Source organism: Mytilus galloprovincialis, chromosome 6, assembly GCF_965363235.1.
Source record: "Mytilus galloprovincialis chromosome 6, xbMytGall1.hap1.1, whole genome shotgun sequence".
NCBI classification, from domain to species: Eukaryota; Metazoa; Mollusca; class Bivalvia; order Mytilida; family Mytilidae; genus Mytilus; species Mytilus galloprovincialis.
In genome coordinates, this window is record NC_134843.1 from 13,000,537 (window position 1) to 13,027,627 (window position 27,091).

Here is a 27,091-nt window from a genome sequence, read left to right on the forward strand (position 1 = left end):
GTCATAAACCTTGTGTTTAAATTTCATAGATTTCTATTTACTTATACTAACGTTATGGTGCAAAAACCAAGAAAAATGCTTATTTGGGTCCCTTTTTGGCCCCTAATTCCTAAACTGTTGGGACCTAAACTCCCAAAATCAATACCAACCTTCCTTTTGTAGTCATTAACATTGTGTCAAAATTTCATAGATTTCTATTGACTTAAACTAAAGTTATAGTGCGAAAACCAAGAAAATGCTTATTTGGGCCCTTTTTGGCCCCTTATTCCTAAAATGTTGGGACCAAAACTCCCAAAATCAATACCAACCTTCCTTTTGTGGTCATAAACCTTGTGTTAAAATTTCATAGATTTCCATTCACTTTTACTAAAGTTAGAGTGCGAAAACTAAAAGTATTCGGACGACGACGCCAACGTGATATCAATATACGACGAAAATTTTTTCAAATTTTGCGGTCGTATAAAAAGGAAAGTGAAGTAGAATTCACGGTAGATTAAGACTTCGACAGAAAATGAACAAATATATATAAAATACGACACTAATTTTCGTCACTTTTATTCGCAATTACAAGCAATTGAAGAAAGACATAGAAGGTTGATGTACTGTTAACCAATTCTTTCATTTTTATTTAGATGAAAATATATTTTTTTTTTACCAAATTCAAGTGTACGCCCGGGCGTTTTGGCGTAAACGTAGCTACGCGCATGGGAATTCTTTTTTTCGAATTTCGGGATCCGGGATTTTTATTTATTTAAATTCGGGACCTCGGGATTTCGTGTTTTTTAGCCCGGGATTTCGGGATCATGACCCCTCCTATCCCCCCTCACTAGTTAAACATGACTATATTGCAGAATAGCCAATTAATCCTGGCATATATCCTTATACCATTGGTGTGGTTTTTTTTAGTTTTTCAAGTCTCTAACAAACAAAATATTAAACTGCATCTGTAAGGAATGTTAAATCATGGCCTCATTATGAGGAAAATAACCTTTCCTCAAATAAATTATTTTGGATACTAATAATTAATTTTTATTATGGCCATAATTATATATAGTTAAGTCTGCCTCATACTAACATCTAGAAATTGACAACGTTTATGACTCCTTTTTCCTAAATCCGTTGGATGTGAACTGATGGATTTTTAAGATTAGGGGAACCCGATTGATTGGTTCGTTGTTGTAACTTGCCTTGAAATAAGGTCCAGTAACTGTAAGTCCTCATATTTCAGTGTCTTGTGTTTAAATTTTTTGTTGGTAGTTTTGTATCTCGGAACAATCTGTTGTGTTATGCCAATTGCTACCGATTTTGACATCATCCAACATCTCCATATATTTGTATAATGAGGGTTGGTTGTGACAAAAATTTGCGACAAGAGATGAATTTAGCTTCCCAATTCTATGTAGCAACATTCCATCAGGCTGATCATCTGCATATGGAGAAAATCTCCCAGTTGATATGATATTCAGGCCTGCCTGAGAGCTTTCATTTCAGATCATGATTTCGTGATATATTTTACAAGGAAGCTTTTAAAACGCCATCGAGTTTACCGATATGAAATATCAGGGTTGAGTTCAATATCATAGCAGCTGCGTATCTGCTATCAATATTTATGAAGCAGCTAGTCTATAGCTACACTTTCAATAGTCAAAATCTACGTAGCACAACGTAGCATGTACAATATTGAACGCGGCCCCGGTTTATAGATACAACAATCCCGTCCTCTTTCTCTTGAATGTGATATCACAGAGACGATTGAGCACAACATTTGTATTTACATGAGCAATACTGCTTTGCCACATTTGTAGCAGGATCTGTGTACCCTTTTTGGGCATTTACACCATTTTTGGGGGTGGGGTTAATATTGCCATTCTTTAGTTGTCTATGCTATGTTTTGCAGACTATTGTTCGTCTTTTTATTTCTTTTATTTTGACATAACAAAAATAAAAGAACATGACTAAATATATCCTAAAGTCATAAACCAAAATTTTGGTTAACATGAGTTCATAAGGATAAGAAGATCTAATCAAAAGTTTAAGACCAGGTGGAAAAATGAGGACAGAAACGCCTAGTGAATGTATTTATTCATTTGGCCTTATCAAGGATCAGTTGAGATAATTTAAGACTTTTTTTATAAAAAAAAATTTTTGATTGCAAATTAGTTAAATTCATAATAAATTTATTCCAGACTTTTTAAACAAAATATTTAAGCCCTTGCATGGAGGTCCAAAACTGGAAGTAGAACATTCTATCAGTATAGTTCTTCAGTATTTCTCAGTCAGAATATATATTTCCTCTATTTTAACTAAAAAGGGTTAAAATAGTAATGAAGTAAATGAATAAAAGGAAAGTCCATGTAATTCTATTCATAAGCCTAAATATTAAAACAGAAAAACATCTGAATAATGAAAAGAACATAATATCAAATGCTGAATTGTCTCTCTTTTTTACTGATTATAATTGAAATTTGTTTTTAAAGCCTTTATAGTTTCATGGAGTTACCATAAATATCACAATCCCTAAACTTATCAATAAACATGAAAATAAATTTAAGATCTAATGAAACATTTCTGACAAAGGTGATCACCTAACAATCATTAATGCACCAATTATAGATATCTGAATACTTTTAGTATCTAAAAAACAGATCTAATCACAACAAGAGGCTGTAAGAGCGACAGCAAACTAGATTGTTTAACATTTTAAAATTGTGTCCTGGCATTTTACAATATCACAAGGACCATAACTCCTGAACAGTTAAAGTGACAATCATCAATATTGAACTTGACCTCAATTTGTCATCAGTAACAACATTTAAAATTTGAAAAACATTGTTTGAAAAGTTCATTAGTTAAAGCAAGGACTAGACTGGAAAGATCATTTTTCAATCTTTCAAGAACCATAAATCCTGAACAGTGAAAGTTAAAATCGTCAATATTGACCTTGACCTCCATTTTGTCATCAGTAACAACATATTAAAATTTGAATAGCTTTGGTTGAACAGTTCATGAGTAAATGCATAAACACTGTTTCGCAGCAAGCCAGCCTTCTGCCCAGATGACAGTATGCACTTCCGAGGGCACCTATGAACATGAAAAAGAAGACACAGTTAGATTAACATTAAGAAGGATGTGTAAACCATACAATTATTCTACACAACAAGACGATAAGTTTAATGTATCATATAAGAAGGAAGATTTATACAATAAAAAATTTGTGTTGATCAATGAACCATAAACTGGTGAAGCATGTCTGACAGGTACATGTATATATGCCTTGAAATGATTCTACAAACCACAAATAATTGTCATACTATTCATAAATCCTAAAAAAAGTGATACAAAATAAAAGTTTTTTAAAGATACATTTAACCATAATCATAGGGTAAAAAAGAATTCAGATCTTTAGACATCTCATGATCTGCATAGCAAATATGTATGATATAGCTCTTCTACCTCCTGAATTTGCAATATATCGAAAGAAAAGTATAGTGGCAATGATGGTTAAGTATTCTATGGTCTAGCATCTGCAACAGTATTCACAGGTTACACCAAAGAACAAACCAACATAGTAGATAGTAATGGTTAGCAATTTGCTTAGGTAGATTAAAAGTGAGGATTTTAAAATTTGCAAAAGATTAAAAGAATACATGAATACAAACATTTTAATAGCTTAGAAAACCATCTAATGTAAATAAATAATTAAATATATCACAGTCAAACAAATAAATGCTATTTTGAATAAAAATTGAGAGAAACTAGTATTTAATGTAAAATATTTCAACGAAGCTTGATATAAAAGGGTATATATAAATTTGTTCTTCAAATAATTTTTAATTGGTCACTTTAGCATGTGAATGCATTTAAATCTATAATATCCATCAATAGGAATCTTTTATTTAACACTGTTATCTTGAGTACATGTAAACTATAGTCTCTTTCAGTTAGAATCCTTTAGTTGGTCCACTGTAGCCTCTCATTGGTTTAACACTGTGGAATGTCCACTGGTCAGTCAGACCAAATTCACGTAAATTGTTGACATTTTCTGTTTGTAGCATTGTTGCTTTCTTTTCCCATTTATCTTTCTCCTCCTCTAATTTGTCTATCAGTTTATTTAAGGCATCCTGTAAAAAAGTGAGAAGCAATATAAAATATGAAGAAGCACTAAATTTGTAATTGTTTTTATTATGTTAACATGTCTGACTATAGGTTTACTGTGATTTTACAGTGTTCATGTAAAATTAGTTGTGCTTTGTTCAACTCTTCTCTTTTTTTAAGGTTGAAAGACACTAAAATTAGAATTAATTAATTTACTTTACTAAAATACAAGGTTCAAAATTAAACAATATTATATAGATTATATAGGGAGAAAATATATTTTGTGTACATAAAACAAAAAAAAATATATGCAAAATTGTTACACTGATTGAGAGACATAATTCAGTTCTGTAAACAAAAATGAGTAGAACTTGTCGATGTTCAGTAATATCCAGTTTAATTATCTCCCCTATTCAAGGACTCTCAGGGTTCCAACTGTAATTTCAACAAATAATAAAAGTTTTTTTGTGTAGGATTATCTTTATTTAAGGATGATATCAGATGACATAGATGGACACTTTTGACTTTGAGACATAGTGTATAATTCCTAAATATAAATAATAGTATTTATGATACTCTTGTAAATTGTAATTTTTCATCTTTTTTAATTGCCAGTAATATTCAATGTACAAAATAAAAGAATTATTATAATACACTGTGGAAATTTACTATTACTTAGATTACTATACATCTATTATATAATGCCTTACATCAAGTATTCTTTTGTAATCCTTTTCCATTTTGCGTATCTCTTTGTTCAATTCATCAATCTTTTCATCTTTGTCTTTTATTATCTGGTCTCTTTCTTCTTCTGTTTCTTTAAGTTTCTGTTCTGTATCTCCTGAAAAAAAAATAATACATATACCTCATGCATTATCTAACAATATTTAATGTTAAGCTCAACTTCTTAAAGGTTATGTGATCTCTTGCTTTCATTCATTATTTATCATTCAACTGTTTTTAACTAGTCCTAACAAGAGAACCCCAAATGTACAAAATTTGACTTTTAAGTTATAAATAACAAGGGGATTTATTTAAAAAAAATAATGCTAGTTGACCCACTAAACAACAAACATATATACCTGATAACAGGGAATGCCAGTTACTTATCTATATAGTTATTTTGCTAATAGGGACAAATTTCGTGAGATATATCCTCACAGAATATTCTAGAACTGTTCCAGATCTGTCATTAGACCAATATAACTAGTCAGTGGTTGTTGTTTATTGCTGTGTATAATATTTTTTTCTCATTTGAATTGTTTTACATTAATCATTTCAGGGCTTTTATAGCTGACTATGTGGTATGGGTTTTGCTCAATGTTGAAGGCTGTACAGTGACCTACAGAGTACAGTACAGTTGTCAATTTCTGTCATTTTTGTGTCTAGTGGAGAATTGTGTCATTGCCAATCATACCACATTTTCTTATTTTCATAAGAGTGAATCCTTACATAGAATTTTTTATGATTCAAAGTTGCAGAACTCAATTTTACAGCTTTATTGTAGCTTCATCGTCATTAGAGAGTACAAAGTGTCACTTAAAAATATTTTTAAGCCCCAGCCAATTTAAGGATGTCTAATTAAAAAAAAAATATTGGATTTGAAAGATGGCTTCGTAGATCTTAGTTTTACATTGTTGGTTGTTCTAAGATTGTGTCTCTCTTTTTTATGGACTTTTTCTGATTCTAACATCAGAACAGGGTTTCTAAAATTTTTAAAAGTCAAAACTTTGATTTATCCTCAGTTTATTTAGAGTGGGGTGCTCATTTTCGCCGGGGACACAATTTCGCCGTTTAAGGATTTTGAGGTGTAAAAACTTCAAAGGATGGCTGAAATGGAAGAAATGTACCCGTAAATTATATTTTTATAACAAATATAATATTTTTTTAAACTGACACAAAATTGCGGGTCCTACCGAAAATGACCGAAAAACGGACAACGATTTCACAATTTCCTGAATAAAAAACACGATTTCAAAGAAGTATTTCTAAGTAAATATTTGACTGAATGCCCTAATTTTGATTTTTTTATACCTTTGAAATGTCTGCTATTCATCTTTAATGCAATTGATTTGATAAAAATTGTTAAAAGCTGCGGTTATTTGGTTTTAAATAGATGTGAAAAAACGGCGAATATGTGTCCCCCATTGACAAAACATCCAGAAATTTCAAACACCCTTTAATCTAACTTTTCAGATGATTTTCTTAAAACAAACCGGTTTTCAAGCTTAAGTATATTTTGCATTTGAAGTTATCTTCATATAGAAATATCAGTATACTTCAAAAACATTCAGACCTGAACATAAACTGTAGAAAACATGGAAAGATGTGGCGAAAATGAGCACCCCACTCTACTAGGAGAATTTATATTGGCATTCACACAGGGTCTATAAATAAATGAAGATAGGTGTGGTCTGATACTTTGTATGTTCTGCACTCTTTGGATCTGACTGACACATATACAAGTATCAGATTGATAGTGTTCTGTTTAATAGCTAATGATGAAATAAAATCTCATTCCATCTGATGAAGTTAACTGGGGTCCGGTCTATACTTACTGAGAGCTTTCTGTGTTATCTGATAGTCTCTTTCCATTTGATGAAGTTTTAACTGGAGCCCTGTCATCATGTACTTGTATTGTCTTGTCATGTCTTAAAAAGGAAAGGTGTTTTTATTTAATTTTTACAACGTAAATATTTATCATTAATTTATGAAAATAACACTATATAAATTTGGAACATTTAAAGCAATTTTCCTAAATTTACATTCATCATGAAACATCAAATCCCCAAAAAATACAATTAAGGATATATAAAGATAACTAAATTAGTGAGGTCAGTTATAAGACCTAATAAGAATAGTGAATTCATCTAAGGTCAACTTCTTTCAGAGTAAATAAACTCATTTAGTTGTTCATGTTGAATTGATTAACTATTTGCAATAGAGAGCTCAAATGTTCAGAATTGGCTGTCTTTATGTATTTACATGTCAATTTGTGGTGCAGGTCTGAACCTGTTTTGGAATTCAATGATGTTTATTAACAATATATATTTTAATCATACTCAAAGATTTATTAAAATGCAAGAAATTAACAAACTGATTTCATTTAATTTTGATATCTGAGGTTATAATATAAAATGGAGTATGAATCAGGTAAAACATTTAATTTTGATATCTGAAGTTATAATGTAAAATGGAGTATGAATCAGGTAAAACATTTAATTTAATAGTTACCAGCAGTAATGGAGTATGAATCAAGTTAAACATTTAATTTTGATATCTGAAGTTATAATATAAAATGGAGTATTAATCAGGTAAAACATTTAATTTTGATATCTGAAGTTATAATGTAAAATGGAGTATGAATCAGGTAAAACATTTAATTTAATATTTACCAGCAGTAATGGAGTATGAATCAGGTTAAACATTTAATTTCATATTTACCAGCAGTAATGGAGTATGAATCAAGTTAAACATTGAATTTAATATTTACCAGCAGTAATGGAGTATGAATCAAGTTAAACATTTAATTAAATATTTACCAGCAGTAATGGAGTATGAATCCAGTTAAACATTTAATTTAATATTTACCAGCAGTAATGGAGTATGAATCCAGTTAAACATTGAATTTAATATTTACCAGCAGTAATGGAGTATGAATCAAGTTAAACATTTAATTAAATATTTACCAGCAGTAATGGAGTATGAATCCAGTTAAACATTTAATTTAATATTTACCAGCAGTAATGGAGTATGAATCCAGTTAAACATTGAATTTAATATTTACCAGCAGTAATGGAGTATGAATCAAGTTAAACATTTAATTAAATATTTACCAGCAGTAATGGAGTATGAATCCAGTTAAACAATTAATTTAATATTTACCAGCAGTAATGGAGTATGAATCAAGTTGAACATTTAATTTAATATTTACCAGCAGTAATGGAGTATGAATCAAGTTAAACATTTAATTGAATATTTACCAGCAGTAATGAAGTATGAATCAAGTTAAACATTTAATTTCATATTTACCAGCAGTAATGGAGTATGAATCAAGTTAAACATTTAATTTAATATTTACCAGCAGTAATGGAGTATGAATCAGGTTAAACATTTAATTTAATATTTACCAGCAGTAATGGAGTATGAATCCAGTTAAACATTGAATTTAATATTTACCAGCAGTAATGGAGTATGAATCCAGTTAAACATTTAATTTAATATTTACCAGCAGTAATGGAGTATGAATCAGGTTAAACATTTAATTTAATATTTACCAGCAGTAATGGAGTATGAATCAGGTTAAACATTTAATTTAATATTTACCAGCAGTAATGGAGTATGAATCCAGTTAAACATTTAACTTAATATTTACCAGCAGTAATGGAGTATGAATCAAGTTAAACATTTAATTAAATATTTACCAGCAGTAATGGAGTATGAATCAGGTTAAACATTTAATTTAATATTTACCAGCAGTAATGGAGTATGAATCAAGTTAAACATTTAATTTAATATTTACCAGCAGTAATGGAGTATGAATCAAGTTAAACATTTAATTTAATATTTACCAGCAGTAATGGAGTATGAATCAGGTTAAACATTTAATTAAATATTTACCAGCAGTAATGGAGTATGAATCAAGTTAAACATTTAATTGAATATTTACCAGCAGTAATTTAATATTTACCAGCAGTAATGGAGTATAATTTAATATTTACCAACAGTAATGGAGTATAATTTAATATTTACCAGCAGTAATGGAGTATAATTTAATATTTACCAGCAGTAATTTAATATTTACCAGCAGTAATTTAATATTTACCAGCAGTAATGGAGTATAATTTAATATTTACCAGCAGTAATTTAATATTTACCAGCAGTAATGGAGTATAATTTAATATTTACCAGCAGTAATTTAATATTTACCAGCAGTAATGGAGTATAATTTAATATTTACCAGCAGTAATGGAGTATAATTTAATATTTACCAGCAGTAATTTAATATTTACCAGCAGTAATTTAATATTTACCAGCAGTAATGGAGTATAATTTAATATTTACCAGCAGTAATGGAGTATAATTTAATATTTACCAGCAGTAATTTAATATTTACCAGCAGTAATTTAATATTTACCAGCAGTAATGGAGTATAATTTAATATTTACCAGCAGTAATGGAGTATAATTTAATATTTACCAGCAGTAATTTAATATTTACCAGCAGTAATGTCTTTTTGGTCATTTTTGTGTTTCTCTAATTCCACCATTGTTTCATTCATCTTTGCTTTCATAGCATCACCATCCCCTTGTCCACGGCGAGCTAATTCTTTCCTTACAGCTGAAAAATAATCAAAACATATCCTTGAAGAATTGTTATAAAAATAATATATTGACTTTCACAATATTTTTTATTCATGATCAAGAAATTCAGATATAATCTAACACTTAAATACAAATGCATAATCCGGTCATTCAAAAAAATAAACTTTTTTAAACATGCTGTCCTTGGACGAAGGTGTTACAGTAGATTATATAACACATGAGAGAAAAAACTATCATCCAAGAGGAATTTTTCACAGAGGGTGTTAATCATCCTTACACCTTCATCCATTGGCATTATGGTTTTTTTATTATACTGAATGCCTTATATTTTAAGTTTGCACTATGTTAGAACAATTCTATAAAAATAAAGTCATAAAATAAGAGTTTTCTTAAAAGTGTAATGACTATAATTTTAAGGTAGTGAGTATAATTGCGGTAACTTTGTCTCATTGGCACTCATACCACATCTTCTTGTCAGGGCTGCAAAAAAATATTTGAGCCAGATGGACATTTATGTCTTAATTAACCCTATTTTAATCCATCTCTTAAGACCAAGTAACAAAAGGCAATTATGGTAATCAGTTGGTCATCCTATGTAACAAATGATTGACATTAAAAAAATTATCATATTTAAAACTCCACTTTGATATAAAGGAGTAGGTCCGGTAAGGACATATTTTGGCCTCAAATTTCAGTTTCATCTGACGAAATATTTTGACCACTTTTTAAACACTTAAGTGTCTATTTCACTTGATTCAATTAGTTTATGTGAAAGATTTTAACTGATTAAGTCATTAAAAACGATGACCGATTGAAGCTCAAATATGAAAAATCTCTCAAATATGCCAAAAAACGTCACTTTTCAGATGGTTTTTGTCAAAAATGAAAGTGGCCGCATCTGTGTTCATCCACAACCTTTATATATGTTATGTATTATCATAAAATACAACTTACATTGCAATATTAAGGATGAACACGAATGCGGCCACTTTCGTTTTACACGGAAACCGTCTAAAATTTAACTAAAATGATAGAATTTTGAAGATTTCAGTAATTTAGCATGACTTAATGGTGCTACAACCCCATATATGTGCATTGTATTGTCAAAAACAGCCCATATTTATGTAGCAGAAGCATTCAACTGTCCAATAAATAACTAAAAGTTTGCATTTTAACAATTTTGTAAAACTGTTATATTTTTGGGCCAAAAAGGGGCCTTACCGGACCTACTCCTTTTGACAATGTCTGGTAAAATTACAATTGTCTGGAATTTGTAACGTTTTGAAAGCCATGCTTCTTATATCTATATAATATTGATGATCATGCTGATACTTGAAGCTTACATATAACTTTCTAGAAAGAAAAGTAATTAAATGTAACAGATACAAATGTACTATCAATATTTACCTAACTGGTCCTTTAAAGCTTCAATCTCATGTACAGTCTTCTTGTATTTGTCATCAAGCTCCATTGCCATGGGATCTGTCAATAATAGGGAAAATATTAGGAAATAACATTCATATATATTCAAGAAATAAAAGACAGACTCAAGCTTTGAAATATTCCCCGAGTTAAAAAAGTGTATTACTCAAAATCTAAATTGAAGTTCTTTCTATATGTCGGGGATCTTAGCATTGTGTGTAAGTTAGAGTGTTGAATCTAAATTTTGGATAGACAAAAGGATGGATGGACAGGACAGGTGCAGCACTTAATGTCCCTGTTGCTTACTGTCTGAGCATAAAACTGTAAAACTGTCATGTTTTTATTAGACCAAAAAAAAATAATGTGTATTTCTTGTTACATCCTGTTATAAAAAATATGGTAGGTACATGTACAAATGTAGGTAGGGATTTTTTTTTATTTTACCATTTTTTTACATTGAGTCTACACGAGGCACATTCTGACTTTAACCATGCATGCATGTATATGCTTATTGGAAAAAAAACAAAAAAAACTCTATGGTACATGTACATGTAGGCTATTTTTTAGCTTAGAAAATAGGGCAAAAGGAAATACACATCTTTTTATTTGGACTAAGATAAAAACTGTCTTATCCACATCCACTAGGTTTTGAGGTACTCATATTTGGAGCATTTTTGTATGTTATCATTTATAATATTCCACATTGATCAGAATCCCTTATTTCTTTCTTTTTCTGTATAATGCATGGACACCTATATTCTAAACATTAATCAAATTTAGTGTCTGAATCTAAAGATTTGATTTAAAGTTTAGATCATTTAGTCTTCATGTACATGTACCTGACCAACCCTAAAGTAAAAAATCAGTGGAATTACACTGGAATACCACTAATATTCCATTGTAATTTCCACTGCAATTCCAGTGATTATCAGTGGAATAATTTGGCTGGAATTCCACTGGAACTACTTTGGCTTTCCACTGGAATTACAGTTAAAATTCCAGTGTTATTTCACTGGAATTCCAGCCAAATTATTCCACTGATAATCACTGGAATTCCAGTGGAAATTACAGTGTTATTTAGAAAATTTTAACTTAAAAATGGGAAAATTCATTATATTTGGAAAAACTTTTCTAAATGAGGGGTCCAATTATTTTAAGTCTGAGAACATTTCAAAATTATTGTACATGTGTTAACCATATAATACCAGATGTAGATCAAATATGTATACATACATTTGTAGTTCTTTCAATGGGAAAATTTCTTCAGATAGTATGAATATGTGCTTATTTGTTAAAAAGTGGGTTTTAATGGCCTTACATTGATTCCCAACTTGATAAAGGTCCTTCTTTGTGCATAATTTTAAATTGGAAAAGCCAACAATCATTTAATATCTTTACACATGAAAATAAATCCTGGTCTATAGCTACATGTTCATCTTTTCTACTGATATAATAACTAGAATCATGCAAATAAACTTAAGAACTAGAGGCTCTCAAGAGCCTGTGTCGCTCACCTTGGTCTATGTGCATATTAAACAAGGGACACAGATAAATTCATGACATAATTGTGTTTTGGTGATGGTGATGTGTTTGTAGATCTTACTTTACTGAACATTCTTATTGGTACAATTATCTCAATCTATAATGAACTTGGCCCAGTAATTACAGTGGAAAATATTTTCTAAAAATTTACAAAAATTTATGAAAAATGCTAAAAATTAACTATAAAGGGCAATAACTCCTTAAGGGGTCAATTGACTATTTTGGTCATGAAAACTTATTTGTAGATCTTGTTTTGCTGAACATTATTGCTATTTACAGTTTATCTCTATCTATAATAATATTCAAGATAATAACAAAAAATGGCAAAATTTCCTTAAAATTACCAACTCAGGGCAGTCACCTAACAACAGGCTATCCGATCCATGTGAAAATATCAGGGCAAATAGATCTTGACCTGAAAGACAATTTAACACATCAGATTTTCTCTAAATGCTTCGGCTTTTGAGTTATAAGCCAAAAACTGCATTTTACCCCTATGTTCTATTTTTAGCCGTGGCAGCCATTTTGGTTGGATGGCCGGGTCACCGGACACATTTTTTTCAATTAAATACCCCAAAGATGATTGTGGCCAAGTTTGGTTTAATTTGGCCCAGTAGTTTCAGAGGAGAAGATTTTTGTAAAAGATTTCTAAGATTTACGAAAAATGGTTAAAAATTGACTATAAAGGTCAATAACTCCTATAGGGGTCAACTGACCACTTTGGTCATGTTGACTTATTTGTAAATCTAACTTTGCTGAACATTATTGCTGTTTACAGTTTATCTCTATCTATAATAATATTCAAGATAATAACCAAAAACAGCAAAAATTCCCTTAAATTACCAATTCAGGGGCAGCAACCCTACAACGGGTTGTCGGATTCATCTGAAAGTTTGAGGGCAGAAAGATCTTGACCTGATAAATAATTTTACCCCATGTCAGATTTGCTCTAAATGCTTTGGTTTTTGAGTTATAAGCCAAAAACTGCATTTTACCCCTATGTTCTATTTTTAGCCATGGCGGCCACCTTGGTTGGTTGGGCTGGTCACGCCACACATTTTTTAAACTAGATACCCCAATGATGATTGTGGCCAAGTTTGGTTTAATTTGGCCCAATAGTTTCAGAGGAGAAGATTTTTGTAAAAGATTACTAAGATTTACGAAAAAATGGTTAAAATTTGACTATAAAGGGCAATAACTCCTAAAGGGGTCAACTGACCATTTCGTTCGTGTTGACATATTTGTAAATCTTACTTTGCTGAACATTATTGCTGCATACAGTTTATCTCTATCTATAATAATATTCAAGATAATAACCAAAAACAGCAAAATTTCCTTAAAAATACCAATTCAGGGGCAGCAACCCAACAACAGGTTGTCTGATTCATCTGAAAATTTCAGGACAGATAGATCTTGACCTGATTAACACTTTTAACCCATGTCAGATTTGCTCTAAATGCTTTGGTTTTTGAGTTATAAGCCAAAAACTGCATTTTACCCCTATGTTCTATTTTTAGCCATGGCAGCCATCTTGGTTGGTTGGCCGGGTCACGCCACACATTTTTTAAACTAGATACCCCAAAGATGATTGTGGCCAAGCTTGGATTAATTTGGCCCAGTAGTTTCAGAGGAGAAGATTTTTGTAAAAGATTTCTAAGATTTACGAAAAACGGTTAAAAATTGACTATATAGGTCAATAACTCCTAAAGGGGTCAACTGACCATTTTAGTCATGTTGACTTATTTGTAAATCTAACTTTGCTGAACATTATTGCTGTTTACAGTTTATCTCTATCTATAATAATATTCAAGATAATAACCAAAAACAGCAAAAATTCCCTTAAATTACCAATTCAGGGGCAGCAACCCTACAACGGGTTGTCGGATTCATCTGAAAATTTGAGGGCAGAAAGATCTTGACCTGATAAACAATTTCACTCCTGTCAGATTTGCTCTAAATGCTTTGGTTTTTGAGTTATAAGCCAAAAACTGCATTTTACCCCTATGTTCTATTTTTAGCCATGGCGGCCATCTTGGTTGGTTGGCCGGGTCACGCCACACATTTTTTAAACTAGATACCTCAATGATGATTGTGGCCAAGTTTGGTTTGATTAGGCCCAGTAGTTTCAGAGGAGAAGATTTTTGTAAAAGTTAACGACGACGGACGACGACGACGACGACGGACGACGGATGACGGACGACGGACGACGGACGCCAAGTGATGGGAAAAGCTCACTTGGCCCTTTGGGCCAGGTGAGCTAAAAAGGCTTGTACATTTGTAATTAGCTCAATCATCATACAAATATGACGCTTTTTTAAGACCACAAAACAGCACGCGCAAAGAATTTAACCTTTGAAATTGTTGTCGCGCACTAAAACCCCCATGGGCACTTTCAACCCTTGGCAGGTATGAAACCCCACATTGACAGAAACAAGTGCCTGTGTACACCTGCCGAAAAATCGATTACAAAATTATTAAAAAAAATAAAAATGGTGTGAATGGACTTTGAGCTTGAACGTGAAAGTGAAAGGGCTAACGTGTATGAGCACAAACATATTTTGGGGCGAACGGATCAGATTTATATAAAAGCCTTTCAAGACGTCATATTATTTCTACTATAGTGCTGGTAATGTCTATTTACAAAAAAAGATCAAAAATGTTTTTAATATATATACATGTGTTTCTTAGTTTTTCAGAATATTGTTAAGGGAAAAAAAAACATATACCCCCCCTTTTTTTAGGTGGTTCCCTATGGTATTTTTTGTACTTAAAATTTCGCTATGTACAGTCCTATAGAAGGGGTCATGAACCTTTAATTACCATCCTTCTTTTTCTTTTTGCCTTTCCCCTTCCCCTTCTTCTTTTTGGGAGGCATTTTTGAAACTACAGATAACTGTTGACGGTGTTGTCAAACACGCACAACAGTCACGCACATAAAGTCAAGTAATATTTTGATTGGTGTTTACTTATTTTATTGCCTGGTTTTGGTATTTGTTCTTTTTATCCTTTGCTCAAAAGGTTAATTTTTATAGGTAGAAACCAGTTTATGAAATTCCTTTCTAATTGATGCTTGACACTAACGAGTAAATTTCTGGATAAAAAAGCGCTCAATTGACTTACAAATTAAAAACAAACATCATGGTGGACGAAGCCACGAAGCGAACTCTTGCTCAGATTCCTCTTCTGAAAACTAAAGCTGGACCAAGAGATGGAGAACTCTGGGTTCAAAGACTTAAAGAAGAATACCAGTCCCTTATACAGGTCTGAGAAAGTATTCACTTACAGCCCTTACTGAACTGACCAAGACCATTCCATATGTCGGGCATATTGTTCATGTTTGTGCCCCATATGGAAACATATCATGTGTTTGTTATTTGCAATTTTGAATAGTACTAAATTTACAATGTAAAACAAAGAAACGATATCTATGAATATTAATTTATAATTATGTGATGATAGTCTGAGATTACACTGACATCTGATGGCTGTATTGGGAGACACGCGGGGGCGTCAGAGCTCGTCCAATATCTAAAAGGAGATATTTGCCTGTCCATAATGCAGTGTTCCAGCTAGGTTTTCAAAAGGGCAGGGTGCCAATCCCGAAAAAGGGCATTTAACGCGCGATATAATAATATGAAAAGGGCATATTTTAATAAAAGATGTTAATCAAACAGTTGTGTTTATTCGTTGAATCACAGGTTATACAAGAACAACATCTTTAGCCCATATAGAACTCTATCTTTCTACTTTTAAGGCTGAAAAACTTGTCAAGCAGCTTGTCACACAAGTTTTTTTATCATTGCTTGGCACAGTTGAACTTTATATGCAGTATGTTTTGAAAGGAGATCTGTTTCATACTGTTTCTATGGTCTACCACATTTTACCAGTTTCACCTTTCTACCCCTGCTGTGCTTGATGGCAATACAGCACAAAACAGCTGTGCTCAGTAAATTCACAATTTTAGGATATAAAGCAACAGTGAAAAATAGTATCAAAAATAAAGACTACAGAAAAAGATGACCAAGGCACCCTACCAACACTGCTACTAAGACCCTCTTTAACTTTTCCCATAACTCAAAATAAATACCTAAACATATATATTCTCAAGCAAGAAGTATGGAGACACATTTTAGAATATGTAAATGGGTTACTTAATGCTAGGAAAAAAATCAGATTGAGTTATCTTTCTTTATTCGGGTGTGCTCCTTCTTTGGAGGATTATAAACAGTACGTAAATATGATGTAAATATGATCACAATATGGCGGATGATTTTGTTATTTTCGTATCAAAAATGAAGGCAGTCAATGACAAATACGTCTGAATTTTCTGTTTATTTTACAGAAAACAAGTAAAACAATGTCTTCAACGAGTTTATAATGGTTTTCCAACTTTCTGTCATTACGTTTCTTCCATGAAACTATGGTAAACATCGCAAATTGTGCCCAAGTTGTTGTATGCACATTTCTTCAAAGATAATTGCCGACTGACCGATTCTATTTGAACGAATTAATGTTGATGATCATAATGACCCATCCGATCAACGGATTACCTATAACAACAGATTATGACACCAGTTGTAACCATTGATTAGCTTGGGGTGGTAAACAAAGTCATAATCTTTTCCCCAGGTAAAATTTAGTAATTAGCGTATCATACCAATACGCAAATTAATATGCAATCGATCTTCAAAAAAGGCAGGGCGCCCTGGAAACTGTAAAAAGGGCACAGGGCGCCACTCGGAAAAGGGCGGGCGCCGCGCCCTCTGAAAACGGCCTAGCTGGAACACTGTAATGGATGCGCTGCTTTGAGGCTTCTGGATCCAACTGACAGCCTTGGATCCATCTATATCAGGCCTCAATTTGTTTTTCATTTATCTCTTCAGTTATGTATGTTTCACCGCTTTCATGTTGATTCAGCCACACGTCAATCCAGCCCAAATTAAAAAATATATGGAGCTATTGAAAATTTAATACTTTGAACACATTCAATAGCTCCATAGTTTTAACACATTTATTCTATGTTCCCCTACTTTCCTAATCACCACAAATAATTAAGTTCAGTCATTTGTTAAAAATAGAAACATGTCCAATATCACTACACAGAGATTTTTTCTTTACACGTGACTTTTGAGTTCCTCATTTCGAGGCGCATTAGGGATGTTGTCCCATATTGAAATCCATAGTTCTGATTTTTCCAAATATTTTTATGTGATCTTCATCGGTATGACATTCTGAATAAATCTGTGTATTTTTGTCCATTTCTGAAAAAAAATAAAGTTGTTTCAGCACTACATGTATAAGGCAATGACACTTTTATCGCTATATTTATTTATTTTGAATACAATGTGTATGCATAATTAATTTCTTCCAGTATACCTTCACTAGTCAAAAGAAGGACAAAACATCTGAATGTAACCTTAAATTACAATACACAGATCCTGTTAAATCATTCAATAAAATTTTCTAATGCGGAAAAGTGCATTTTGACAGAGAAATAATGCAAAAAAGAAGATTTAAAAAAAAAAACCCACCAAAATACTTGATTATTCTAGCCAGTGGAAACCTGGTATTTTATACTGTAGAAACCACTATAAACTACTGTAAAAGTCATTTGAATCATATAATTAGAGTGCAATGAAGTGCAAATTTTCAAAACTTGTTCTTTCACATAATTCTATTTGAGAAAAAATGATTTTTACATGTATTTCAGTGAAAATCTTTTATCAGTGAGAAATCGACATGAGGTTTTAAAGGAAACATTGTGACATCACACGTAATATGGCGTCATTAAATAACGACATATCAAAATAATGCTAATTATAGTTTGCAGTGTTACATGAGGAACAGTTGCCGCAAGGTTTAACTTGAAATATGGAGTAGAAAAAGATCAGTAACCAAGCATTTTCATTTAATACCAAGACCATAGCAACAGTTTTCTTATCAGTATATTTTTAACATACTGACTGTAATTTCTATTGCATGAATACCATAAATAAACAATTTAGAGCTTGCCAAATAAAACAAAATGCTAACCAGTTATCAGGACTTTTTAAAACCTCTGGTTTGCCATCTCAGATTAAAAAGTAATGATATGTCTGGAACTGAAATAAGACAAAAAAATTACTCAGGCTGTGTTATTATTTGGTTTAGATACATAAGTATTATTGAGAGAGCAAAAATCAAATTCTTGACAGTTTTATCGCAAATTTTTATATAGAAAAATGCTTCTCCTTTGTGGCTTATCAACCTTCATTTAAATCTTTTATATTAGAAGCAATGAGTGGTAGCTAACTAGCTTAATAGTTGAAAAGGTGCAGCAATGTTGGGTTTCAAAAGGTTTGACCCTCCCCCTTTTTCACTGAGAAAAGACAATATCTTGTGATTTGCTAGTGTGCATTAGAAATAATAATTCATGATTTTATTAATACATGTACATGTTTTTCTGTTTATTCATTTGCATATGATATCTGCTGACCAGGGGTCAAATTATTGGATAAAAGCACATGTGATGATGTATCTCACTTTACTCGTATGAAGTGTGTTATCTCCCTTGATTATCAGTTATTCCTGTAAACCGAAGTGATAATTACATAACAAAGACTGTATTGTGTCATGTTTACTTACAGCTAAAACTATATTATGTTAGTTCATGCCTTTTTCAATTAATAAACAAATTCCTTTCGGATCTCTCGGGGTGTAAACAAAGTTAGAATTGTGCCTAAAAAAAGTGTTCAGCCCCGTGCCAGTAATGCATTTTAAAAACGAAAATTTCATTGAGTATTTGCTGGTATTTATCGATAATGTTTATCTAAAAACATCTGGGACATTTAGGTATAAATAAAAAAGTACTAACCATCATTTTCACAATTTTCTCTGGTGTACAAGGTGAAATCATCCATAGATCACTCTGAAAACTTCTGATAATCTTCTTGTAATTTGGGTCAATATCTGTAATTGTTTTTACATAGGTGGTAATGGTAACGTTTTTTTCCTGTAGTTCAGTCCATATCGTAAACTTGAATATGTATGATAGCTCGTTTTGAAGCTGTGACATTTTCACATATGTGGTTAAATTTTCGGGGTACGAAGTGAGATTACTTTTTCCGTAAATTAGCAAACCCCGAACATCCTTTTGTGATGCGGCTCCTTGTGGTAAAATATCCCCTTTTTAACACAATAAGTTATTTGAAAATTTAATACTTTGAACATATTCAATAGCTCCATAGTTTTAACACATTTATTCTATGTTCCTCTACTTTCCTAATCACCACAAATAATTAAGTTCAGTCATTTGTTAAAAATAGAAACATGTCCAATATCACTACACAGAGATTTTTTCTTTACACGTGACTTTTGAGTTCCTCATTTCGAGGTGCATTAGGGATGTTGTCCCATCTAAGACATGAGCACTCAATCGAAATTTTTAAGAAAAATTTGAAAACCCATTATTTAGACTAGCTTTCAGTGATTACATGTAACTTTTTATACTGACAATGACTTTTTAACTAAATGTTCTTTTCCTTGTAGTATAATGCCTTTTAATTATGATTATTTATTTTTTAACTATTCTGTTCCTTTTGTTTTTTATATGTGTTTCAAAATTTTATTTCATTCACTGCATTGATTGATTTAATGTTTAACACCTTTTTATTAACTGCATTTATTGTTTTATGTTAAGCGCTTACAGTAATTTTATTTAGATAATGCACTATATAAATATTGTAAATAATTATAATAATAATAAATAATAACCTGCCTTGACAAACTTGCACTTTCAGACCCACAAGAAATGATAAACTTGTACAGCTTTGAATTTGAACTGTTTCTTTAATTGTACACTCAGGTATGAAAAAAAAATAAAAAAGATACATACATACATGTACAGTGTATACCCTTTATTCAAAAGTAAAAAACCAAAATCCCTTTTTAGCTCAAGTGAGCTTTTCTCATCACTTGGCGTCCGGCGTCCGTCGTCGTCCGTCGTCGTAGTCGTCATCCGTCGTCGTCCTGCGTTAACTTTTACAAAAATCTTCTCCTCTGAAACTGCTAGGCCAAATTTAACCAAACTTGGCCACAATCATCATTGGGGTATCTAGTTTAAAAAATGTGTCCGGTGACCCGGCCAACCAACCAAGATGGCCGCCATGGCTAAAAATAGAACATAGGGGTAAAATGCAGTTTTTGGCTTATAACTCAAAAACTAAAGCATTTAGAGCAAATCTGACATGGGGGTAATATTGTTCAACAGGTCAATTTCTATCTGCCTTGAAATTTTCAGATGAATCAGACATTTCGTTGTTGGGTTGCTGCCTCTGAAATGGTAATTTTAAGGAAATTTTGCTGTTTTTGGTTATTATCTTGAATATTATTATAGATAGAGATAAACTGTAAACAGCAATAATGTTCAGCAAAGTAAGATCTACAAATAAGTCAACATGATCAAAATGGTCAGTTGACCACTTTAGGAGTTATTGCTCTTTATAGTCAATTTTTAACCATTTTTCGTAAATCTTAGTAATCTTTTAGAAAAATCTTCTCCTCTGAAACTACTGGGTCAAATTTAACCAAACTTGGCCATAATCATCATTGGGGTATATAGTTTAAAAAATGTGTCCGGTGCCCCGCCCAACCAACCAAGATGGCCGCCATGGCTAAAAATAGAACATAGGGGTAAAATGCAGTTTTTGGCTTATAACTCAAAAACCAAAGCATTTAGAGCAAATCTGACACACAGTAAAATTGTTCATCAGGTCAAGATCTATCTGCCCTGAAATTTTCAGATGAATCTAACATTCTGTTGTTGGGTTGCTGCCCCTGAAATGGTAATTTTAAGGAAATTTTGCTGTTTTTGGTTATTATCTTGAATATTATTATAGATGGAGATAAACTGTAAACAGCAATAATGTTCAGCAAAGTAAGATCTACAAATAAGTCAACATGACCAAAATGGTCAGTTGACCACTTTAGGAGTTATTGCCCTTTATAGTAAATTTTTTAACCATTTTTCGTAAATCTTAGAAATCTTTTAGAAAAATCTTCTCCTCTGAAACTACTGGGCCAAATTTAACCAAACTTGGCCATAATCATCATTGGGGTATCTAGATTTAAAAATGTGTCCGGTGACCCGGCCAACCAACCAAGATGGCCGCCATGGCTAAAAATAAAACATAGGGGTAAAATGCAGTTTTTGGCTTATAACTCAAAAACCAAAGCATTTAGAGCAAATCTGACACACAGTAAAATTGTTCATCAGGTCAAGATCTGTCTGCCCTGAAATTTTCAGATGAATCGGACATTCCGTTGTTGGGTTGCTGCCCCTGAAATGGTAATTTTAAGGAAATTTTGCTGTTTTTGGTTATTATCTTGAATATTATTATAGATAGAGATAAACTGTAAACAGCAATAATGTTCAGCAAAGTAAGATCTACAAATACGACAACATGACCAAAATGGTCAGTTGACCACTTTAGGAGTTATAACCCTTTATAGTCAATTTTTAACCATTTTTCGTAAATATTAATCTTTTAGAAAAATCTTCTCCTCTGAAACTACTGTGCCAAATTTAACCAAACTTAGCCATAATCATCATTGGGTATCTAGTTAAAAAAATGTGTCCGGTAACTCGGCCAACAAACCAAGATGGCCACCTTGGCTAAAAATAGAACATGGGGGTAAAATGCAGTTTTTGGCTTATAACTCAAAAACCAAAGCATTAAGAGCAAATCTGAGAGGAAGTAAAATTGTTCATCAGGTCACCATCTATCTGCCCTGAAATTTTCAGATGAATCGGATAATCGGTTGTTAGGTTGCTGCCCCTGAATTGGTAATTTTGAGGAAATTTTGCTGTTTTTTTGTTATTATCTTGAATATTATTATAGATAGAGATAAACTGTAAACAGCAATAATGTACAGCAAAGTAAGAACTAAAAATAAGTCAGTCTGACCAAAATAGTCAATTGACCCCCTAAGGAGTTATTGCCCTTCATAGTCAATTTTTAACAATTTTCTTAAAATTTGAAGATTTTCAATAACATTTTCCACAGAAAGTACTGTTATAGATAGAGATAATTGTAAGCAGCAAGAATGTTTAGTAAAGTAAGATCTACAAACACATCACCATCACCAAAACACAATTTTGTCATGAATCCATCTGTGTCCATTGTTTAATATTCACATGGACCAAGGTGAGCGACACAGGCTCTTTAGAGCCTCTAGTTTAATTTTACACAAAATCATTTTAATTTTTTTAACAACTGAAATATAATCATGACAAAAAATAAGTGTTCAGTATCGATGGTCAAAATCAGAATTGGAACTTAAAGATCTTGCAATTGCAATAAGAGGTGATGAATTTATATCATGTGTTTCACTCCTTTCAGTTTCCAATGAAAACTGTATCATTGACTCATTAATCCACAAATATTATCCATTTAAAATTTTGTCTTCAGAATAGGAGCTCTGGAATTCAGATGCTACATGTATTTCATAGTCTTGAAGATCAGCTTCTGTCAAATGTTCATAATAACCCATATGATGCATGCAGGTTGATGTTTAAACAAAAATTATCCACAGATTTAAATGTTGCTGAGGCTGATAACGGAATCAAAGATTGCTACATGTATGTCTAGCTTTCACAAAATCAATTTCATAGGTTCGAAAAAAAAATTAGTTGAAATGGGCTTAACACAACAGATTGATACAAAGCTGATTTTTTTTTATCTAAAAATAGACTGGTTATGGCAGGGTATTTAGGTCAATATCCCTAATGCACTTCAAGTGAATGAGGAAATGAAAAGTTGTGTGTAAACAAAAAAAATCTCTGAGTAGTGATAACGGACAGGTTTTTATTTTTAACAAATGACTGCGCTTAACTATTAGTGTTTATTTGGAAAGTAGAGGACTGTAGAATAAATGTTTAAAAACTATGGAGATATAAAATGTATTTTATGTATTTAATTTTCAAAAAACTTATTGTGCGAAAAAAAGGGATTTTTTAACCATACGAAGCTGCATCACGAAAGGGTTTTCAGGGTATTGTAATTTACAGAAAAAAGAATCACACTTGGTCATGTTGATATCCTGAATTTTACCACATATGTGAAAATGTCCCAGTTTCCAAACGAGCCATCAGACATGACATTGACTGAGCTACATGTACAGAAGAAAAGTGCCTTTGGAGAATCAATTGCGAATATTGACCCATTAATAAAACCCATCAACAATACAGATCTGAGATTACTCACAGTTACTGACAGCTAGTTTGAGGCCAATAACAACTAACATAAAAAATCAAGCATCTAAAACTAAAATATCAATCGGTACACAACCAAAATTCAATGGATTTATAAGTGTACTAAAGACTTTAACTTGACAAATAAATCTATTATAAGATTGAGTAAATACATATAATTCTTGCATTGCATGTAGTTTATTCTGATGCATTATATATTTGCAGTATGTTCAGAACAACAAGGGAGCAGATAATGACTGGTTTAGACTGGAGTCTAATAAAGAGGGCACCAGATGGTTTGGAAAGTGTTGGTATATACATGAGTTACTCAAGTATGAATTTGATCTAGAATTTGATGTAAGTGAACTGTAGTTTAGAAGTGGTTTTATTATAGGTAAAAGGTTATTGAAAATATTGTTCCTTAGGATGCAGAAAATTAAGATTAAAAGATGATAAAAGAAAATTGATGAACATTGCTCAGTGTTGTAAGCACATACATGACATATGACAATGTATGACTCCGTTACATATTTGGTTAATCATACACCAACTCTATGATGTGATATTTATTTAGTTTTTCATACACTCTCCATTTATGAGTCAGAAAGCTACTTGAAATATCTCCAAGATGCATGCATTTCATCATAACTTTTAAACATGTTGGAAGTAGGTTTGCTATAATGATATTACATTTAATATTATGTTATTTCTCTAAAACACCTGTTTTTAGTTTTATCTGGAAAGCTAACTAAAGTTCAAATTTCAGTGAAAAATTATGTTGAATAAAGTTTTTATCATGACTTTTACACTTTTGCTATGAAAGTTTCTAGATAATTATTACAGTATTATGATACATGTAAATAATATGATAAGTGTGTGAATCAACTGTAACAAACTATGCACTTTTTTGGTACATTTCAGGTTCCAGTTATGTATCCCACCACAGCGCCAGAATTAGCAATCCCCGAATTAGACGGTAAAACAGCCAAAATGTACAGGTACTGTTTATGTCAAATAGTTTTTAGTTTTTTTTCTGCAGTCTTTGTATTCAATTCAATTCAATATTTTACTTACATCTTGTGATCATCTTATGCATTCAGTTATTCAATACAATCATAAAAGATATAATTATATATAAGCCAATCTGTACAGATCTATGAGAGATGATTACAACAAAAACAATATGTATATGCATTAGAAATTAAACTTGAAGGTTAACATAATTGTGTTATAATTTACAATATGAAACTTCTCTGTGTCTTTTCAGAATAGGAACAGGTTTGTCACATATTCTAATAATATCTTGATTCAATAATAAAATTTGGTTTACATTTAGGAAACAGCACACAGTGCACACTTCATATCGTTTGACTTATAATATGTAATTGATTTATGGTTTAATTCACTATCTCTTATATTCATGCAAGAGTTTACAGCATGCCATATCTAACACTATTGTTAACTATTCTTCACTGTACATTTCTATCAATTATTCTAATAAAAAAACAAAAATAAATTGAAGAAATTCTGTTATACTTCAGAGGTGGAAAGATTTGTTTAACAGACCATTTTAAACCATTATGGGCCAGAAATGTACCCAAGTTTGGAATAGCACATGCCATGGCATTAGGGGTAAGTTGTTTAGATAACTATTTTATGCCTCGTTCACAGGTACATTTAATTTGAATTAAATGCAAATCAAATTTGCTAATCGCTTTTACACACCCCTCTTTTTTAATTTGAATTGATTCAAAGTGGCTATATCGCATTATCCAATTCGCATTAGAAATTCGTTTTTGGGAATACGAATTAAAAGTTAACGTTGGACAGTAAAGTGAATTTGACGCGCATTGCAAATCGAATTAAAATTTACGTTTGGACGTAAAACATTTCAAATGCGAATTAAACTTATTAGAATCAGTTAATGCGAATCAAATTCGAATAAAATGTGTGAACTTAGCATCAGAAAAAATATTTCTCCTCTTTGTGTCAGGATTAAAAATTTTATTTATTTGATTATTTTCTATACTTTTTTTTTTTTTTTACCAATTATGAGTTTGAAATTTTAATGGATTTTAATGCATTATTTAAATTCTCAGCACCACAGTGGATTGATTAAAAATTAACAATTGGTAAAAAAGTTTTTTTTTTATATTTTATATCAGTAGTGATTGTACAGTAGGTAGAAATCATATGACTTTATTTGTATTTTACTTATTTTACTTCAGCTTGGACCATGGTTAGCCGTAGAAGTACCAGACTTAATACAGAAAGGAATAATTACTCACAAGGACAATTTAACAATAGGTGCTGCTTCTTGATGTATGTAATTGTAGTATACAAATTTCAATTATTCATGTTAAAGTAATACACAAGATTCCAGTCATTTTTATCATTTTCTATTGTTGTTGTTTATTTGAATTACATCAAAAGTTATGTAAACTAATCTCTTTGCCTTCTAATTTAGGACATTTTAAATTGTCAGTGCATTAATTTTTGAAATGTTTAAATATGTTGGGTTTTTTTTATGAAATAAATTTGGAGGAAAAATTATTTGAGCATGCATTATTTAAAGTTATTTTTATTCTAATTTAACAGTTTCTGTTATTGGAAACTTGTTTGTTTATGGTTTAATCTTTGGTTACAGTCAATGCATAGATCAATATAGTGTAAACTGTCTAACCTTTTACGAGAATTTAATCTTGTGGCTAATTATAATTATAAGCAACAGAACTGAAATCAAATTAGAATAATTTTCATGCTGAATATCTTCACTAGTAGTAGTATATGTTAGTTTTGGAGAATTATAGATGAAATGAGTGGAATCTTGTTCTGGAATGTGCAATGAATTATCTCATGGAAAATGGCCGTCTTAATGTGAATTGATATCAATGGAACAGAGGGAAAATATTACAGTAAATTTTTGAAATTTTCTTTTTCTGTAATATACCACAGAACTGCAGTTTGACACAATATTTTTAACATGTTAAAGTAATAAGGTTAGATATTCAGTGATTTTATTGCTGCAATGTAAGTTTCAAATATGATATATCTTATTGAAATGTCTGATCATTTTCCAATCATGTACTGTAAAGTTAAATGTATGGATGTTTATTGAAATTTTAACCTGATATAACTTTTTTTATTAAGATTGACTGTTTTCATATTATTTTGTTCATTTTAGATATGCAGTAAGATTGTTACAATTTACTGTTGAAAAATGTTTTAAATGTACAACATTGATACAAAGAAATGTGTTTTGATTAGTTTCAATTATCGTTAAATCATTCTATATTTATAGCAGATGGACTCTTACAAATGAATATTTTTAATATTATTAATTGCAATTTGAAAGAAATAGGTTGGAATGTATTCATTGTATTTCTTTATCAAATGCCTCAATAAGCAATGACAATATGTAAGTTATTCTCAAATAATAACTTGAAATTTTAGCATGTACCTGGTAAGATTATATAAG

General features: G+C 31.2%; 2 protein-coding genes across 2 annotated transcripts; one reads left to right on the forward strand and one right to left on the reverse strand.

Moving 5' to 3' along the window:
- Positions 1 to 3,648: 3,648 nt before the first annotated feature.
- On the reverse strand, positions 3,649 to 15,362 carry LOC143078974 (uncharacterized). Its single transcript, XM_076254052.1, has 6 exons — positions 15,204 to 15,362; positions 10,827 to 10,901; positions 9,316 to 9,435; positions 6,654 to 6,746; positions 4,806 to 4,936; positions 3,649 to 4,121 (listed from the first exon to the last, which is right to left on the reverse strand). The coding sequence occupies exons 1-6, from the start codon at positions 15,256 to 15,258 to the stop codon at positions 3,942 to 3,944; spliced, it is 654 nt and encodes a 217-aa protein (XP_076110167.1). The 5' UTR covers positions 15,259 to 15,362; the 3' UTR covers positions 3,649 to 3,941.
- Positions 15,363 to 15,485: 123 nt separating this feature from the next.
- LOC143078975 (ubiquitin-fold modifier-conjugating enzyme 1) lies at positions 15,486 to 26,370 on the forward strand. Its single transcript, XM_076254053.1, has 5 exons — positions 15,486 to 15,644; positions 23,839 to 23,970; positions 24,535 to 24,611; positions 25,155 to 25,245; positions 25,842 to 26,370. The coding sequence occupies exons 1-5, from the start codon at positions 15,522 to 15,524 to the stop codon at positions 25,932 to 25,934; spliced, it is 516 nt and encodes a 171-aa protein (XP_076110168.1). The 5' UTR covers positions 15,486 to 15,521; the 3' UTR covers positions 25,935 to 26,370.
- The last annotated feature ends 721 nt before the right edge of the window (positions 26,371 to 27,091 follow it).

Excerpts from the sequence above, each read along its gene's own strand:
- LOC143078974 (XM_076254052.1), bottom strand. The coding sequence starts at position 15,258 with ATGCCTCCCAAAAAGAAGAAGGGGAAGGGGAAAGGCAAAAAGAAAAAG. Across the intron at positions 9,436-10,826 it reads AGCTTTAAAGGACCAGTTAG|CTGTAAGGAAAGAATTAGCT; the intron begins GTAAATATTGAT and ends ATTATTTTTCAG. Across the intron at positions 6,747-9,315 it reads CCAAAAAGACATTACTGCTG|ACATGACAAGACAATACAAG; the intron begins GTAAATATTAAA and ends TTCCTTTTTAAG.
- LOC143078975 (XM_076254053.1), top strand. The coding sequence starts at position 15,522 with ATGGTGGACGAAGCCACGAAGCGAACTCTTGCTCAGATTCCTCTTCTG. Across the intron at positions 24,612-25,154 it reads AAAACAGCCAAAATGTACAG|AGGTGGAAAGATTTGTTTAA; the intron begins GTACTGTTTATG and ends GTTATACTTCAG. Across the intron at positions 25,246-25,841 it reads CACATGCCATGGCATTAGGG|CTTGGACCATGGTTAGCCGT; the intron begins GTAAGTTGTTTA and ends ATTTTACTTCAG.